This window comes from Entelurus aequoreus, linkage group LG05 (assembly GCF_033978785.1).
Source record: "Entelurus aequoreus isolate RoL-2023_Sb linkage group LG05, RoL_Eaeq_v1.1, whole genome shotgun sequence".
Classification (NCBI taxonomy): domain Eukaryota; kingdom Metazoa; phylum Chordata; class Actinopteri; order Syngnathiformes; family Syngnathidae; genus Entelurus; species Entelurus aequoreus.
The window spans coordinates 28,302,967-28,321,967 of NC_084735.1; the positions used below are offsets into that span (position 1 = coordinate 28,302,967).

The 19,001-nt window shown below is 38.2% G+C and overlaps 1 protein-coding gene across 1 annotated transcript; it reads right to left on the minus strand.

Annotated features, from left to right (window-relative positions):
• Window positions 1-1,854: 1,854 nt before the first annotated feature.
• LOC133650406 (hepatoma-derived growth factor-like) lies at window positions 1,855-16,805 on the minus strand. Its single transcript, XM_062047615.1, has 7 exons — window positions 16,530-16,805; window positions 16,348-16,472; window positions 15,604-15,680; window positions 15,314-15,452; window positions 12,628-12,777; window positions 12,360-12,545; window positions 1,855-1,999 (listed from the first exon to the last, which is right to left on the minus strand). Exons 2-7 carry the CDS (start codon window positions 16,432-16,434, stop codon window positions 1,979-1,981), a joined length of 660 nt encoding a protein of 219 aa, XP_061903599.1. The 5' UTR covers window positions 16,435-16,472; window positions 16,530-16,805; the 3' UTR covers window positions 1,855-1,978.
• Between the last annotated feature and the right edge of the window lie 2,196 nt (window positions 16,806-19,001).

Below are 19,001 nucleotides of genomic sequence, written 5' to 3' on the forward strand. Positions count from 1 at the left end.
TGTGTGAATGTTGTTTGTCTATCTGTGTTGGCCCTGTGATGAGGTGGCGACTTGTCCAGGGTGTACCCCGCCTTCCGCCCGAATGCAGCTGAGATAGGCTCCAGCACCCCCCGCGACCCCAAAAGGGACAAGCGGTAGAAATGGATGGATGGATTACCAGTGTACACCTCAGAGACGTATACTTTAATTGACACAGGCTAACATTAGCATACTAGCTTCTTTTTTTTGTCTTTTCACAGATATGCCGTTTTTTAAATGTTACTAGTTGATGCTATCTGGCTACCGTGCTATATGTTAGCGTCTCAGTTTTGTGTCAGCTTTTCAGCATTCACATAAATGCTCTAAAAGTTGCATTTTCTAATATTACTTTACTCATTCTAATAAGATAATAAATGTTAAATAGGAAATTGATTATGAACCTGGTAAACATACAATTTTAACACAACAGTGTCCGTGTGAGGGAGGTGCAGCAGCTTGAGTAAAATATGGAAAAACAACTTTTGGCAAACCCAAAATATCTTAAATTGATTGATTTGAGGGTAAACAAGATTCCAACACAAAACATGCAATGGGAAATCTGTTTTTAGGGACTAGGGTAAGTTGTATTACTTTTGAATAGATGAAAACCATGGAATTAAAACAAGGAAAATACATTTTGTAATAAACATTTTTATTAAATGGACAAGCAACTACAATATTAAACTAAGCGCAGCAGATCAAGATGATACAAACCAAATAAACTGAAACCCAACAACTAACATTTCAAGAGCAAATTATGTTGCTGTCATTTTCTTCAGATGCGAACGGCTATTGAGAAACGACAGCATTATGGGTGTAAATGTCACATTTATGCAAATTACCCCCCTCTTCATTTTATTAGTGGGCGCATGTTGCTAAATGCAGGAGACAAAGAGCAAAAGATCACCCCCCCACAAAAAAAACTGACTAGCACAGCAAAACATAGAAATACTTGAATTCCAGTTAAGCAATTTGGACATGAGAAAGTTTTACAGATGCTTCACTGTCGATTTTTCAATCAAAAATCTGTTTTCTTTTCATTGAACGTAATGTAGTCAAAATGGTCACAATTACATATAAGCACCAAGCAATGGCATAATTTTCAAAACGACTGTGGTATATATATATATAACAAGAGGAAATTTAGAGGGGAACTCGTTGACCCGATTAACTGTTGATGTGTACTACACGCCTCAGCTATATGCTAACATGACCAAACATGCAGGAATGTCTTTCGGCAGCCAAACGACGCACCTAATCATCTACCATAATCCTAAAATAGTCGCTCTGAAATGGGGTCTAAATATATATTTATATATAATATATTTAATACACGATTAGGAGCCAGGAGGGCTTCATCACATTGTGCACCCTGACTGAGCACGACACCAAAGCAACAAAAGCTACGTTGCATTAAAACACCAGAAAACAATGAACTAGACAATGATTTATGGGATAGAAAACTAAATGTACATGTTTGAATTTAGGATGCTGAGCAGCTAAATGTAAAACATGATGAATTGAAGCTGAGAGCACAAAAGTTTTTATTCCTTCCCTATTCAATACCCATGTTTAAAGACCTCCAAATGGGAATATTTTGTGATGTAATGTGTTACGTTACCCTTTTTTGTTTACTGATACTGAGACACCTGGCATTCACTCCTCAATTGATTAATTGCACTTGGAAATAAAAAATATGTACACACCAAAATCCCATTTATAATAAACGAGCACTAAACAGCTCAATTTAATTGTTTGAAATCTGATTATTGGGATATATAATATCCCAATTTGACAAATTAACATTGGTTTGCTCTCGATACAAACATCAGGTGGTTGTTTTTTTGCAAATATTGATAATCAAACTTTGAGAAATGTGTCTTCCTGCAGGTCATGGTGTTTGATGCTGAAGATTCCAGTGAGAAGCATCAAAAAGGTTCTTGTCTAGCGAGGGTGGACGTTAAGCGCTCTCTGTCACGGCCTGCAGGGGGAGCAGTGGAAAGCATGTTATTATCTACCACCTGATGCTATTTTTAAATTTGTGGCCGCCACCACCACTCAGACATCAGACCCCACCTCAATTACATATGCCTCGCTATTCCCCTCTTCAAAACAGGTATGTGTAATTACTATGTCATCCTACTACAACACACACCCTTCACACCAAACAGACAAGGTATCTGTAAAGCTGACATCCAGGTTGGATTTTGTGGCGCAAACCTTGTCAAACATTTTGATATTGACCAAAAAAGAAGTAAGGATTGAAAAAGCAACACTTAAAAAAAGTAGTCCTTAAATGTAATGCAAATTCTATACAGGAATGCAGCACAACTATATTTCGGCACCTTAATGAATAAAGTACTTTTTTTATTAAACTAAATTAAAACTTGAGCAATGGGTAACAATATTGGCATTAAAAATATTAATTTGGTTAAAAATATATTGTACACTTGTGCATTAAGCAATCCAAAACCATTTTGGTGATAATTCTGGTGAAAAAATTGGGGTTAGCGTCGTTTGGCTTGATAATCATGGCAGACAAACTACACAGACTTTGCTGCAGAGATTTCCCCTCGGAGTAAATGGAGCGAAGCGCTTGGTTTAACATCATTTTCCCTCGCTCCCCAGCGTGCTTTTAAGAGCGCACTGCTGTGTTTAGATGGTGATAGGTGTGGAGACAGACGCACTTGTCCCCACACTAAAAGTATACAGCGAAGGAAAAAAACTTTTTGATGCTGATCAATACAGCGTTCATCAGCTGCTGTGCCTGAGAGTTAATGACGTGAGGAAACATGCAGCAGGTGATGTGTCGTGAACGTTGTCACAACTTGTTTATAAAGTCTTTAGTTTGTTTACTGGGATGCTCACTTGTCCTTTATTTAACTGCAAAATGTATCAGTGTTCAAATAACATCAATACTAGCTAAAATGTTTTGTCATCTCATCGAATTGAACGCAGGCTGTGAAAATTGTGTATTAGATGGATGGATGGTATCGCTCCTGTTAATTTTTGTTGGCCAAACTGTTGTACTGAACCACTAGGAGGCGTTGGAGAAGAACAAAGCTTGTTTTTTAGACTTTATCTTCATTAGCCAAACTGCTTTGAGTTTTATATCGTTTATATATTTTACATTAATTGTGTTTTTTCATGTCACTAGGCTCCAGCAACCCCCCGCGATCCCAAAAGGGACAAGCGGTAGAAAATGGTTGGATGGACAAAGATATTACTTTAAAAACCATTCATGTGACACAGCATTTTCTCAATGTTTTATTGTGTATAGTTAATTCCCATAAGACATATTTCTGCTCAAACTCTTAATGGATCCGTCCCGATACAGTATCTACATGTACATTACTTGAAAAAATACCCCCCTCTATCAAAATGTAAAAATAGTGATAAAAGCATTATGTAATGACAAAAAGCTGACAAGTTAATATTATTAATGAATTTAAAAAAACCCTAATGTTTTTCTTTAGATATATAGATAAAATTTATCTATAGCCTTTTTATTAGACATTACAAATGACATGATGGTATTACGTTCACACCCCAACACTGCTTTACCTAACAATCAGTAATCATGATTTCAATATTGATAACAATAATCTTAATTATACTTTGGCCATAATTGGCAGCCATAAATCTCATATATGGACACTATTTTTATCTATATGCACAAAAAGTGCAGTTACGTCTTATGACCATCAGGTGCCATCTTTCAAAAATCTTACAATGTTTTTTATCTTGCACAATTTTCACATTTATTTTAGTTAATTATGTTATTTTTTCTGCCATATTACTTTGTTTACAATGCTTTTGTTGCTTTCATATGATAACCGTGATCATTTTGGTCAGCATAACCGTGATAGGAAATTTTCATACCGTGACATCCCTATAATCTATCCCTCTATTCATCTTCTTCTTCCGCTTATCCGACGTCGGGTCGCGGGGGCAGCAGCCTAAGCAGGGAAGCCCAGACTTCCCTCTCCCCAGCCACTTCGTCGAACTCCTCCTGGGGGATCCCGAGGCATTCCCAGGCCAGCCGGGAGACAGTCTTCCCAACGTGTCCTGGGTATCCCCCGTGGCCTCCTACCAGTCGGACATGCTCTAAACACCTGCCTAGGGAGGCTTTCGGGTGGCATCCTGACCAGATGCCCGAACCACCTCATCTGGCTCTCGATGTGGAGCAGCGGCCGTTTTACTTTGAGCTCATCCTGGATGACAGAGCTATCTCTAAGGGAGAGTCCCGCCACCCGTCGGAGGAAACTAAATTTGGCCGCTTGTACCCATGATCTTGTCCTTTCGGTCATAACCCAAAGCTCATGACCATAGGTGAGGATGGGAACGTAGATCAACTACTAAATTGAGAGCTTTGCCTTCCGGCTCAGCTCCTTCTTCACCACAACAGATCGATACAGCGTCCGCACTACTGAAGACGCAGCACCGATTCGCCTGTCGATCCCACGATACACTCTTCCCTCACTCGTGAACAACTCTGAGGTACTTGAACTCCTCCACTTGGGGCATAATGCACAATTGTAACGTAATTGTTTCGTACAATAAATTTATATAAAACACCCGATATTAATTTTAACATTTTCAACTGTTTAAGAAATCGCAAAATTATCGTTAATCGGCATAAACAACATGGGCGCAGCCATTTTCGAAGCGTGTGTCAAAGGTTAACCGACAACGAGAACAGCCGAGTTGTTCCGAGATTTTCCGAGAGATACACAATAGTTTAATCAGGGTCTGGAAGGATGTCAGGTGTTCGATAAATTTAGGTCAGGCAGCTCTCAAAATGCAGAGTAAGGAACAAATCAAAAAAATTAATTACAGGCTGTTGGGAAAAAATTTAGCAAACTACACAACTTCTTTAGGTAGCTTAATTTTATAGTTAACGTCCATCCATCCATCCATTTTCAACCGCTTGTCCCTTTTGGGGTTGCGGGGGGTGCTGAGTCTATCTCAGCTGCAATCGCGCGGAAGGTGGGGTACACCCTGGACATGTCGCCACCTCATCGCAGGGCCAACACAGATAGACAGACAACATTCACACTCACATTCACACAATAGGGCTAATTAAGTGTTGCCAATCAACCTATCCCCAGGTGCATGTCTTTGGAGGTGGGGGGAAGCCGGAGTACCCGGAGGGAACCCACGCAGTCACGGGGAGAACATGCAAACTCCACACAGAAAGATGCCGAGCCCAGGATTGAACTCAGGACTACTCAGGACCTTCGTATTGCGAGGCACATGCACTAACCCCAATTCCACCGTGCTGCCCTTTATAGTTAACATGAAGTACTAAATTAGTCGACCGTTTGCCCTCGAAACTCAGCAGTTCTAGACCTGTCTAAGTTGTTTATGTGATGTATTGTGAATGTTTATTTTGATTCGTGGCTGTCAACGATTTGTTTCCTTTATTGTAAACGTTGAACATAAGTCGCTGATGTTAACAATAATGGAATGAGAATTGATTGGTGTTTTAAATATTTGTTTATATACAACTTTACTAAAGTTACTACAAGTTAGGTCATACACTATATGATATTCTATTTAAATTTATTGACATTTGATTATTTGTATATCATATACTTGTGTGTGAGTGTATAAATGTTGTTCCAGACCACAGCAAACATTATACAGCTTACAAAGATTGTAATAAATCCATTAGAAAAAGACAGCCTGCCGTTTCCTTTAACTTGGACCCACATTTGGCCACTCTAAGCCAGTCATTTCCAGGAGTTTACTGAGAAGCCTCCATTTTACTAATGTTTTCCAATGTTGTAAAAATGTGTAGAATAAATACTAAATTTCAACATTTCTGTTAATGAAGATTTGTGTCAGCCTGCGACAGTCATTTTGATAGTAGGCTAATATAGACATTTACATCATGTGTTGCCTTCATTATAAGACTTTTATAAGGCGTTTAAGTTTTTGGTCCAATATTGCTCTTTCAACATTTTGAGACCTGTGTGAAGTAGGCCCCCCGCCCCTTGCAAAACTCTGTTGAAGTAGTCTCATTCGTTTGTGCTATGTTTGTGCAAAAAAAATACTGATTAGGGTGCTTTCGTTTTCGAGATAACGTTTCATGTTTCAGGAAGTGCCGTCGCATGAACCGACATTATTTTGTTACCCATTTTGAAATGGTTCTATTATCATTTATATACCAAATAATATATTGTGCTATGTATAGTTATTGCAGGGGGCTGCAAAATACATTGCAAAATAGATTTTACGTCATATCACTCATCCCTAGTGTAAAGGTGACTAAAGGTGTTATTTCATGCCGAGAGGATTCTCGTGTTGAAAATTGTATTTCTAAAAAGGTAGTAAACTGCTTTTTTTGTTCTAGCTAACAAAATAATTGATTTATAACAAATTATTTCTACTTTGCAAAAATAAATTTATCGCAGACATGTCCGGAACCAATTAACAGCGATAAATGACTGATTGACCGGTATTAGGAGTGGGTACCATTCACATTTGAACCAACACAGTAACAATTCCCATACTTTGTATGTGCCAATAAATATTGTTTTTGAAGCTGAATATACAAAATTATGAAACGTTGAGATGGTGAAACGTTGTAGCAGACGGAAGCTGAGAGAGTGAGGTCGGCGTGACTCAACGCTGCAAATGTGGAACTTTAAACTATGCCGAAATAAACTGTGTGCTTTCCTAAAATCAACAGGAAACGTCCCCGGCCAGCTTGACTAACCGGACAACTGACCATCGTGTAAGTCACTATTATATTGATCATGATACATGCCGCACATCACTGTACAACTACAGTCACACGCTGTCGAGCGAGCTGTGTACAAACAAAACATGAAATGTGGGCTACACTTTACAGATACTGCAATATGATTGTTTGTGTGTTTTAGTCAGTACAGATTGTTGTCCTCTCGCACTGTGATGTGCATTACAAACTCAAAAGCCTTTCAGCTGTTGACGCAGTTGATAGCTTAAATCTTGCTGTAGGTTAGTTTACGGCTAATGCCGTAGCATAGTGATGTGTTACTACCCTAGCAAAACAGTTCCTCAGTGTTCGCTCTTACTATAACAATCACTACGTTTCCATGCACTAAATTAGTCTGATTTCTCAAATAGTTATTTTTTTTGTATTTTCACACCTACATGTAAAGTCCAAGCACGTTCTCGAATACGACTATTGGTCATACGCTGTGTGCCTCCTGTACACTGGGGGGGCACCCATTTCCTTTTAGCGCAGTTAATTTATTTTATGGTTGGCCTATATGACGTCTGTGGTTTCTAACAAGTTAAGAGCCTTGCTTATGTTGTGATGTTGACACAGATTAGAAATACTAGGAATCTAATGGCTATGCAGATGTTAACTAGCAGACAGCTTCAAGAAATGATCTTGGATTGCGCTACGAACACGACGCTACTACCAAGAATGTATCGGAGTGGATGTAGGTCCGAAATAAAGAAAGACCAATGGCAGAGTTTTTTCGAAGGAATTTTTGGACCAAGATTCATGAAAACAAAACTTTTCAATGTCTCGGAAATCTTTCATAAAGGCAGCAAAGGCTCTGTGGTTTGATGGAAGGAGTTTTTAATCCAAAGGAAAAGACTGTTCGTGCCCTGACTGGATACTGTACCAGATGAACTTGGCTGCTATTTTTCTGGACTATCTTGCCAGTTGTGTGAGAGTTACTGTTAATCAGTTTGAAAATGCTGCGTGAAGAGGTTTGTGTACGCTTTATTATTATTCTTATAATAAGTGCTTCATTCTCTTTCATATTTTGTTCGAGAGTCCGCATTAAGCTAGCATTCAACATTTCCTTAGTTACTTTAATAAGTAAATCTCTGTTTCTTTTTTCTACTATCGATGCACTTGAAAATGTTCTGTTCTTTTGATTTGAGATGCAAATAAACAGTCTCCTCCTCCATAACAATTGTTGCTATGTTTTATTGAATGGCATCTGCTTCAGGGTTATATACCGCGTTTTGAGGCTGACTCATGCGCGACACGAAGGATTCCCCTCGGCCGCAAAACCCCCTTCGAAAGATCTGGTTTCCAATCGCATAATCCAGGTGTGTTAGTCTGACTTTTCAAAAACCAAACACGATCGGATTAAGGTGTTTCCATGGGCTGCAGGAATCTCATTTAGAGTCGAACTATTCGAGAAATCGGACTAATTTAGTGCATGGACACGTATTGACTGTTGCTACCTAGGACTGGGCTATATGGACGAAAAAGTATATAAATGTTTACTTATATAGCCCTAAATCACGAGTGTCTCAAAGGGCTGCAATAGCTGCAAGGCTGGGGCGGTATAGCTCGGTTGGTAGAGTGGCCGTGCCAGCAACTTGAGGGTTCCAGGTTCGATCCCCGCTTCCGCCATCCTAGTCACTGCCGTTGTGTCTTTGGGAAAGACACTTTACCCACCTGCTCCCAGTGCCACCCACACTGGTTTAAATGCAACTTAGATATTGGGTTTCACTATGTAAAGCGCTTTGAGTCACTAGAGAAAAAGCGCTATATAAATATAATTCACTTCACTTATTGAGGCCACACTAGAAAAAGTATATCTCGATATATTTTTACTTATACTCGATATATTTTCAGCTGAAAGTATACATATAAAGATATTCATTTTGGAGCGAGATTCACTGAAATTGAACTGAATGACAACTGTTCTGTGAACAGTCAGTGGCACTTTATTAACCCAGTTAGTCAAGATGGGTAGTAACAGCACAGAAAAGAAACTGTTTAAGTAGCACAGAATTACATAAAATAAATAAAATAGAAAAACATTCTTCCTACGTAAAATAAATAACATAGCTGTGCAAATAGTACAAAATGTATCAAACGGCAAGTAAGTGCTCCAAGTAAGTGACTTGATTTAATTGTGCGGCTATGATATTCCTCACTTCGGCATACATTTTTGGCAGCATTTCTCGGCAACTCGAGAACAGTTTTGAGTTGGGCTTACATGGTAAGCATCTCAAATGAATGTTTTATCCAGACGCATACATTTGTCCAAATGTGGCCAAGTAGACGCATTGTTGGTTTCCTGGACGACGTTTACGTTGCTAAAAAAAAAAATCAAAAGAAATGAATCCCTCTGCCATCTTCCACTAGTTTTTTTAATATATAAATCGTCCGCTTGAATATTCCTTCTTCTCTGATCCGACTCTCGTCGTCATTTGGGATGTCTGTTGTGATTTCCCCTCCTGGTTCGATGACCTGCCCTATCTTGCCTCTGATTGGCCTGTCCCTAATGTTTTGCGCTAATCTCAACCAATCGTGAGTCATCATAGTAAACAACCAAGCAAGCACGTCTTGAGAGGAGGAAGGGGAGGGGTTTAGTAGCCCATGGACTGTTGAGAGGAGTGGGAAGCGGGGGAGAATCAAGGAACACAACAAATAAGCGGCGTTTTGTAATTTAACGTGAAATAAATTATATCGATATTACAATATTTTCTTGATTCATATCTTATTTAAAAACATATCGATATATCTTACAAACTCGATTAATCGCCCAGCCCTATTGCTACCGCATGGTTATTATACAGGTTACGGAATGTAAATGAAGGATTGTTGGCAGTTTTTAGATGCATTTTCAAAGTGATTTAGAACCAGAATGGATACCTCCCATTAGCTGCATTGCTAACGACCTAGAACAAGCCGATTATTATAGGTTACAATGCAAAAAACAAAAAGGATTGTGAACGATAAGGATTTTTATTTTTATTTTTTTTTAAGTGCAGTTCCCTTTTAAATCACAAATGCTAATCAGTAGCAATGTATATTAGCATCAAGCTAGCATATTTTTGGGAAAAGTGGAACCTTACTTTACAATATACTTTAAAATATGTTGGAACGTTTTTTTTAGTTCATTTCTTTGTTGGCATTGAAAATTGCCACATTACTTAGAGGTCGTTTGGCTGAGTCCGCTCGCAATCGCCAAGTGCCAAAGTGCAAAGAGTCGGCAACTGGCTGTGGCGTCACGTGCACCCCAAGTATCGTAACATGGCACTGTAGAATTTTATGTGAATCGGTGCACGGTAGGACAGGTGGGATTCTGTGGGTGTCAAAAAAGTACAGGATTCGGTACCTGACCACAACCACTTTATATGAAAACTACGCCTTCATCTAGGTAATAACGACTCTCTACCCTCTCTCGACGCACAGACTGGTATTGGGCAAATACACTAGGTGGTTAGCGCATGAATTCTAACTAGATGCTTAATAATTTGTAATGTTTCACAGCAAGCAGGGTCTCTGCAGGTTTCAACAAGTCAAATTTAAGACTTTTTAAAGACAATAATTAATAATTTTTGACCCTTTGACATTCATACGGACAAAAAAGGTACAAAGAAAATCCAAGTGCCAGGATGAATTTTAAGTATATCAATTCATTCACTGCTCTTTCACATTGGAAAACAACATGGTTAAATGTAACTACTTACACCAGAAGCTAGGGCTGGACAATCGAATATTGATTTCAATTATGACTTCTTGCTATCATGAATAATCGGAAAAATTATTAATGGACTGCGCAACGTGCATTCAAATTCCAGAGCTTGTAACAGTGGAACGGATGAGGAGCAAATGAGTAAAAAAAAAAAAAAAAAAGTTTACTAGAAGTTTGAGATCTTACGTACAGGGTTGCTACATGCCTAATCAATAATTACTGAACTCAACAAAAAAATAAGGCATGGGATTTCCGCGTTGACGTAATAGTCACAGAATTGGCCAATATAAAGAAATCCGCTGTTAAACGCAGAATATCACAGAAATTGATATTAATGTAAGTGAAATGTTGGCATTGTGAATGTCGAGGTAGTCACTTAAAACAGCGACTAAACTACGAAGCTAAATCTGGAAAGAACAATCCATACACCCACAACACATCTTATCTGCTTGCGTTGTTGTGAATTACATCATTGATGTACGATCAACTTACAAACACGACAGCACATTGAGACGCTCTCACGCTTTTTTTAACAGCCTTAAGTCGCATATAGCACTGCAACTAACGATTAGAGATTTTGCATTTAATTAACAAACAATTTATAAAATTTGATTTGACATAAATAGCACACACTTTTTGGTGGTAAATTAAGTGCAAAAGGTAAAAAATTTAAATAAAAATAAAATGCAAAAATTTTATTTTATTGTACTTATTTTTATATTGCTGGTGTTTATTACGGTATGGTAAATGTATTGTTATTACCATTATTTTACTTGTTGTGGTGTTTTTGCTACTAATTTATATCAGTTTTTTAAAACCTATATTTAAAGTTGAGTTCTGGTGGTACAATAAATAATTGTGATTTCAAATAAATGAATAACTGTGTAGTTAATCCAGATTACAATATCAATCAAAATAATTGTGATTATTATTTTTGCCATAATCATACAGCCCTACCAGAAGCCTCTTTATTGTAAACAGACTGTAAACACTTAACAGATAACTTTTATAGCGTTTAATGTCAGTTTCTGTATAAGTTTAGAGAAAATATCAAGCGTGAGAAACTGACCTAAAATTATTGGAACAAATAATAGAAATACTAAAAGAGAATTATATTTTTTTTATAGTTTTACTGCTGGGAGTACACTTCTACCAGAGAAATTAGCATGTGCTTACTCTATGTAATAGATTTCACTAGTAAACATCTCATATTTATTTCCTTCGGCAATTGACATCACTTTACCCATGCACATAATCCTTTAGGGAGGTTAAATTTACCTTTGTATAGTTGTGCAAGTGTTATCCCGAAATGTATGACTTTTACAATATTATTCCATTCACTTTCTCCACAATTTTTACAAACGCGTCCCTCCTCGATGGCTCCATATATTAGGGTCCTAAACCAAATTGTGACATCTGTTGAAACTCTTTATACGTTCCATCCACTGGCTTCAACCATGCATGATCGTTCTGGAGCCATATATCGTTGAACTTGCAAGTAATTAGGCTTTGCTGTGGGCTTTCGTTAAGTTTTCTCTGCTGTTATGCTTAGCTGTAACAACACACCGCTGCGCACACACAGCACACTAGCTGGTGGTGCTCGATAAATTCCAACCTGGCAGCCTGTTTAGTTCAGTTTTGTAGTTATGTTATGGTGTCCTCAAAAATCGAAACATTTAAAAGCAAGACTGAAGTTAATGCATGTTTTAAATAAAAGTAACATTTCAAGACCTTTCAAAATCATATTTTAGACCTTTAATAAGATTTAAGCAGAAGTTTAGACATTTTAAGGCCTTCAATTCAAATTGTTGGATTTAAGACTTTTTAAGACCCCACGGATGCAAGATGCAACAAATAAGAATTACAAAAAAAAACCATGTCTCATCTTGCCTTGTCTGCTGTCTGCTGCCCCCCTGCTGCGTTGTTCTCCTGCTCCTCTGCTTTGGACTCGGCCTGCGAGGGGGGAGCAGCTGCCTTGGGTGCAGCAGCCACATCGTTGGCCTTGCCCTCAGTCTTGCCGTCGCCCGCGTTGGAAGCACCCTCTGTATCGGCGTCCTTCGGCCTCTTTGGTGACACCTGGCACAGAGGGCCGACGGCGCAGTTGTCAAGGAGAGACTTGTGTGCGACAGAGTGCCCTCAAGGGAAGAAAAATGCTCACCTCTGCCGACTCATTCGCTTTGCGTTTATTTCCTCCCCTGTCGTTTTTCTCGTCGATAACCAGGGCGCCCTCGTCCTCGTCACTGCTGCCATCAGCGTCGCCTTTCTCTGAACCGGCTGCTTCTTCAGATGCATCGTCTTTCTTGGACGACTAAAAAAAAAGACATTTGGTTGAGTCAGTTGCCACTGGACACAACATGAGAGCCAATACAAAAGAGGAAGGACCTCTATAATCAAAAATAGACCCTTGACCTGCAAACAGCTAAAAAATCCTGCCCTGTCCCTATACCCTTTGTAAAAAAAAGAAAAGCAGGCTTCGCTACATATCTTTAAAAAAAAAGCATGTCGTTCTGCCAACTATCAGTCAGTCAACAACTGATGTGAGATCTGTAAGTTTGCTCACTTTGTTTTCCTACAGCAAATAGGCTAACCTAGCATAATGTTGCTGGTAAAGTGTGGTTGTAATGTTAGCACTGTAGCTCACATAACTATGCTAGTGTTGCTAAGGTTTTTTCTCATCTCTCCCACTCCTTAATGTTACATAGTTGTTTGTAATATATGAAATCTATTACATTGGGCAAGTGCAGCGTTCCGGCATATACATAATCTCAGGGCATTCAATCGATCGCAACTGGATTGTTTGGTTCGTCTTAAAAGACATTTCGCCTCTCATCTGAGTAGGCCTCATCAGTTCATGCTCAGACTTAGTTGGTCAAATCTAGGACAGAATCAGGATCATTCGAATAGGAAACAAAAGTGGGTTGAAAAGAAAAGATGAGCGCAGCGAAGAACTACGGTCTGTTTGAAAAAAAAAAAAAAAATTCTGCTGTACTGTCTCGGTCAGCGTTTCTAAACCTTTTTGACCTCGGGTCCCAACTGTTCCACTACAAAAGGGGCACAGGGCCGACGCAAATATTAACACTGAAGTAGTAATCTTACTCTGTATCTTAATCACATTCAATAAATAAATCTACCTTAGTTACAGTTTATAAATAATAAATGATAAATAACATGCTAAACCTTTTTAGTATTTTATTTATGAAATGAAACGATGTGTTAATCACAAATATTATTATCAAGGCTTAGGTCAGACTCATTACAAAAATAAATACTTATCAAATATACTGCAAAAGATAAGAAAAACAAATTTGCAGCACTAAAATACATACCTAAATTAATAATAATAGTAAATGTTTCTTGAATAAACATTCAGTGCAAAATCAAAATATAACTTTACCACTTTAGTCATAATTTTTTTGCCCTGAATAAACTTTTGACTATAGTTCCAGACTTCTCCTGTTTTGTTTGAGATTGTCATTACTGCCACAAGTGGTGGAAAAGTGTATTACAACTGAGTACCGCTGTGGCCCATATGAACCACAGATAGGAAATATATTTTTGGTGGCCCTGTAGGGGGAGCTTGAGGCTCTATGGTCAAGAAACACTGGTCTAGGTGACTACCGGTAACTGTTTTATCGAAACTATATTCGCTCTCTGTAGCACTCATTTACAGTTTCTCTTTTCACTCCGTGCAGAGAAACAACAGCAAGATGGCGCAACCAAACTTAACAGTTAATATTGTTACCCGATGGGCTGTTTAGCTTTTCCAAAATATTGCTCACTGACCACTTCCTGTTTTGCTAGCTTACCAGACCATGAGTGCCTTTGTTCATGCAACCAACCATGCTTCATTCTTTCCAGTTTCTTCTGACCAAAAAATATATATTTATAAAACGCATTGTATAGATAGATTACATGTCTATTGTGATATAAATTAATATTGTTTTATCGCCCGGCCCTACGATAATAACCCACTGCTGTCCGGTTTGATTGTAACTCACTGCTTTATACTTTACTATAATTTACTCAACCCACCAGCACTGCTTATTTAACAACAGTACTTTAACAGTTACTTTATTCAGTCCACTATAACTACACATTGATTGCAATTTAACCAACCATTTATCCACTGCAATTTAACTGTTTATTCATTCAAAGCTTTTTAACAGTTTATTTATTCACTGCAACCTAACTATTATCTGCCACTTAACCGTATATTTATGCACTGTATTTAACGGTTTATTCATTTATCCACTGCCACATAACTTATCTATCCATTGCCATACAACCAAGATCCTGCTATATAGAATTGCTCAACAAAGTGTTGTAGTGTTGTAAATACAATGACAAAGCATCTATCCTGTTCTATCTGCTCATGTGCTTAGAGCAAATGCATAGAGTGAGACCTCTTGTATCCATTTTGAAAGCCAGAAGAAAATAAACACACAGACGTAGCAATTTATCGATGACGGCAAAGTTATCTAGTTCAATTTCACTTTTCGTTCAGTTAATTGACTTGACTATCGGCCCAGGCCTACAATTGTATGAAATGTTTTTGTAATTAGTTAGTTTAATGCCATTTAAGGCCTTAATTTTCACAAAATCAATTTATTGACGTTAAATGCTTTTTCACGACATGTGGAAATCCTGGTATATATGTAGAGTGCACTTTTTGTAGACATGGACACCTTATCCGCAATAAAGCAATACGCGCACACAAAATAACAAGCTTGCTCAAAAGTACTTTTAGACCGGATTAAAGTCCATCATTCAGGCTAAATTGCAAGATTGTGAAATTTTATTAACAAAGACATATACAGATCTTCATTGAAATGTCCCTTTCTCACCTTATAGCCTTCGTGTGTGACAGTGGGGTTGTTCTCGATCTCCCAGAGGCCCTCGGCAAAGCCTTTCCGCTTGTTCGCCTTGCCGAACTTCTCTTTGCACTCGTCGTACGGGAACAAATCCTTGGCCCCGAGGGAAGCCCTTGATGTGACCAAACAGTACAGACAATATCAAACCACTCATTTGGAACATTTACAGAGTTGAATTAACCTTACTTACTGTGACCAAACAGTACAGACAATATCAAACCACTCATTTGGAACATTTACAGAGTTGAATTAACCTTACTTACGTCTCATGTGTCCCGAAGAAGAACACCTGGTACTTGTTGGAGGGGGATTTCACTGCCCGCTCTGGAAACTCATCAATCTGGAAAACACAAAGTAACAGGTTCTTGAACGTTACATAGTGGTTAGTTCATTCAAAAGATGTTACATTAACACAATTTGATATGCTTTTAACTTTCAGGCGCTGCTACAGAGGAAACGTGTGTTCATGGTGCAGACGTTATTTGAAGGTATTTAAATGTGAAGATTAACGCGACGCTACAAGTCGCAACAAGTGGTACTAGCATCACTTCGCTCACTTGGCAAAATAAAACAATTATTGAAAACAATTAGAGAAAACATTTGCTTTGGGGGTCTTGTCGGTGCTTACTTTCCAAGAGTTGAGGTCATGACTTCACTTAAGTGTTTGCTTATTATGTTACACTGACGTGAACTAAAACGGGGGCCCGGGCGAGACTCGTATTTAATTACAGCAAGCTAGTGGGCAAAACGACGTCTTATTTGACGATATTATAATGAAATAGTGTCTAAAATGTAGCTAACATGCTGCGTGGTGGGGAGAAATGTGTATGTTGGCTAATGTCTACGCTAGCTAACGTGCTAGCTAAGGTATGCTAATACATGCTAGCAAGGCCTCCACTGTAAACAAGCGCTGATCGCAGCGCGGCTTTTCAAAATGAACACATTCGTTGTACAAACATTGAACATGGAGACAGTGGAAGTGTTAACAAGGGAAGAGGAGTGCTTACCCGAGCAGGCCAGTGTGGATACCCCTTCATTTTAGCAAATACCAGATCTCCAGGTTTGTATTCCCGCTGCCTGTTGGACCTCGGCATGTTTCCCGCACAAATCGGCGTCGCGGTGCAAAATCAAACTGACGAGCAATTATATTCACAAAAAATGTACTTTTAAATATATTTTTGATAAACACCTGCGGCTATTGATGAAGCAGAGGAGGGTCGTTTTCTCCCTCAAAATGGATCCAGCACGGTGGCAAAGACGCGGGCACGCCACTCCTCCAAACGCAACAACGACCCTTGGCGTTATCTATTTTTTAAAAGGCAAAACGAAGAAGTTGTCCGTTTTTTATGCTAATTGTCCACTCCGATGGCGCTTCCCTCGCTAAGTTGACTTGGGTTTGAAATTGAATCCCGCTTTCCCTCCTGCACAGACTCGCCCCCGCCGCCCTGGATGATAGTGGTGTGCGGGTCGATACTGAAATATCGGTACCACCGATACCAGATATTTAGCTGTTCTATCGATTCTCAAATCAAAATATCGATACTTTAGTTATTTGAGATAGTCCATCCATCCTTTTTACTAGCGCTTGTCCCTTTCGGGGGTGCTGGAGCCTATCTTAGCTGCATTTGGGCGGAAGACGGGGTACACCCTGGACAAGTCGCCACCTCATCACAGGGCCAACACAGATACACAGACAACATTCACACACCAGTGTTGCCAGTTAACCTATCCCCAGGTGCATGTTTTTTGAGGTGGGAGGAAGCCGGAGTACCTGGTGGGAACCCACGCAGTCACGGGGAGAACATGCAAACTCCACACAGAAAGATCCCGAGCCCGGGATGTATATTATTAATGGGAACTCTGTATAAAAAAAGTAACGTAACTTAAATTTTCACATTAACATGTTTATGTTACTGTAACTGAATGGTTTTTGTAAGTTGTTATGCTAATGTTAGTTCCTAATAATACATATATTTTAATGCTTTTATATTTCCTTTGTTATGGTTTTTGTGTACTTTGTATTATTTTGTCTTGTTTTTTTTCTGTTTTATCACAGTAGCTTGACTATATGGTTATTCACACCACCTTAATGTGAGTAAATAAATAACTCCTTCTATTGTTTTTGCTTGGAGACATGTTATTAACACGGTTTTTTTTTACATTTTAGCAGATATAGTATTAAAAATGGATGGATACTTGGTATGTTTGCATAAAGTATTAGATCTGTATTTTACTCAGATCGGAAAGAAAGTCAGTGGTATTGCACATTGATACTGGATGACAATCAGCGCCCCCTGTCGACTGATATGCCACACTGCTCGGAGTGGGCGGGTCGAGGCAAATATCGATAGCATATGATACCAACCAAAATTGATACTTTTAAGAATCAGGCCAAGAGTGTTTCAAGAATCTCTACTGTTGGGTTGTGTTCGCGATGAAACAATAAAAAATGTCCTACCATAGTTATCATTATTATCACAACATTGTGCACACAAGTTTTATTTACAAACACAATTTACTTTTTTTGGCAGACGAAACATCAAACGTTGTTCTGACTTTTTACGAGCCATATTATTTTGAGTTTAGTGTTTAAAAATGTTTATCTTTTTTCGTTTTATTTGTAAAGGTTTTAGTGTTTAAAATAAAAAGGTAAAAAATGGTTGCACATTCGGTTTGTGTGACGTCACTTCCTGTTGTAGACGCTTCCCTATCATCTTCCTTGGGAGTAGAGAGTTATCACTTTGGTCTTAGTGAGCACAGCCTGTATGTTCAATTAGCACAATTTAATGACTCAGACAGCAATGTGTTTACACATGTTTATAATAAGATTGCTAGCCAACCATTAGCGCGCGAGCCGTATCACCAATTTATGGTTAAACAATCACGGTTTTACATTAACTTCAACTTGAAATAGTAAAACTATTATATACCATTGATATTTTTGTATTTACTGTATATATTTTGTTATTTTATTGTTACTGGACGGTTTTGAGAGCAAAAATAATACAAATATTTTCAATTATTATTATTTTTTTTATAGCTCCTTTGCCCTATAGACAATATTTTTGCTCAAACAATTGTATACAATAAAAGGAAATATGGGAATAATTTTAATACGTTGTTAGTACGTTGTCACAAATAAGTTTGTTCTTAGAAAACGTTGTTTGCTTAAAAAATATTCATCCTAAAATGATAATCAACTATTGAAGTACAAAATCAATTGAACAATGTTTTAATTAAAAAACTATTGTAATCCGTTTTTGTATTTGCGAGACATGTACGTACTTGGTGTCAAATCGGTAGCAATATGTGCAGTTTTGCCAACAATATATTGACAACACTGACAGCGGTCCACAAAAGACACATAATTGTTTTGGTTTACAACATATAGTTTAAAAATCTATGTTAACACTACTTCACAATCTCGGTAAATGGAAAGGGGTCATACCTGCAAAGAGAAGATGTACAATCCAAAGTGACCCTAACCGAATGTAGGTACAATATGGACTATAATAAAACTGAATTGTTTGACGAATTATAAACAAACAAGTAATTACTTCTATGTATTTAGTTGTAGATAAATACGTGTCAATAAACCTATAATCCTTCAAAGAAAGGCAGTATTAGATGTTGCATTTACACCCGACGCCCGCTAGGGGCA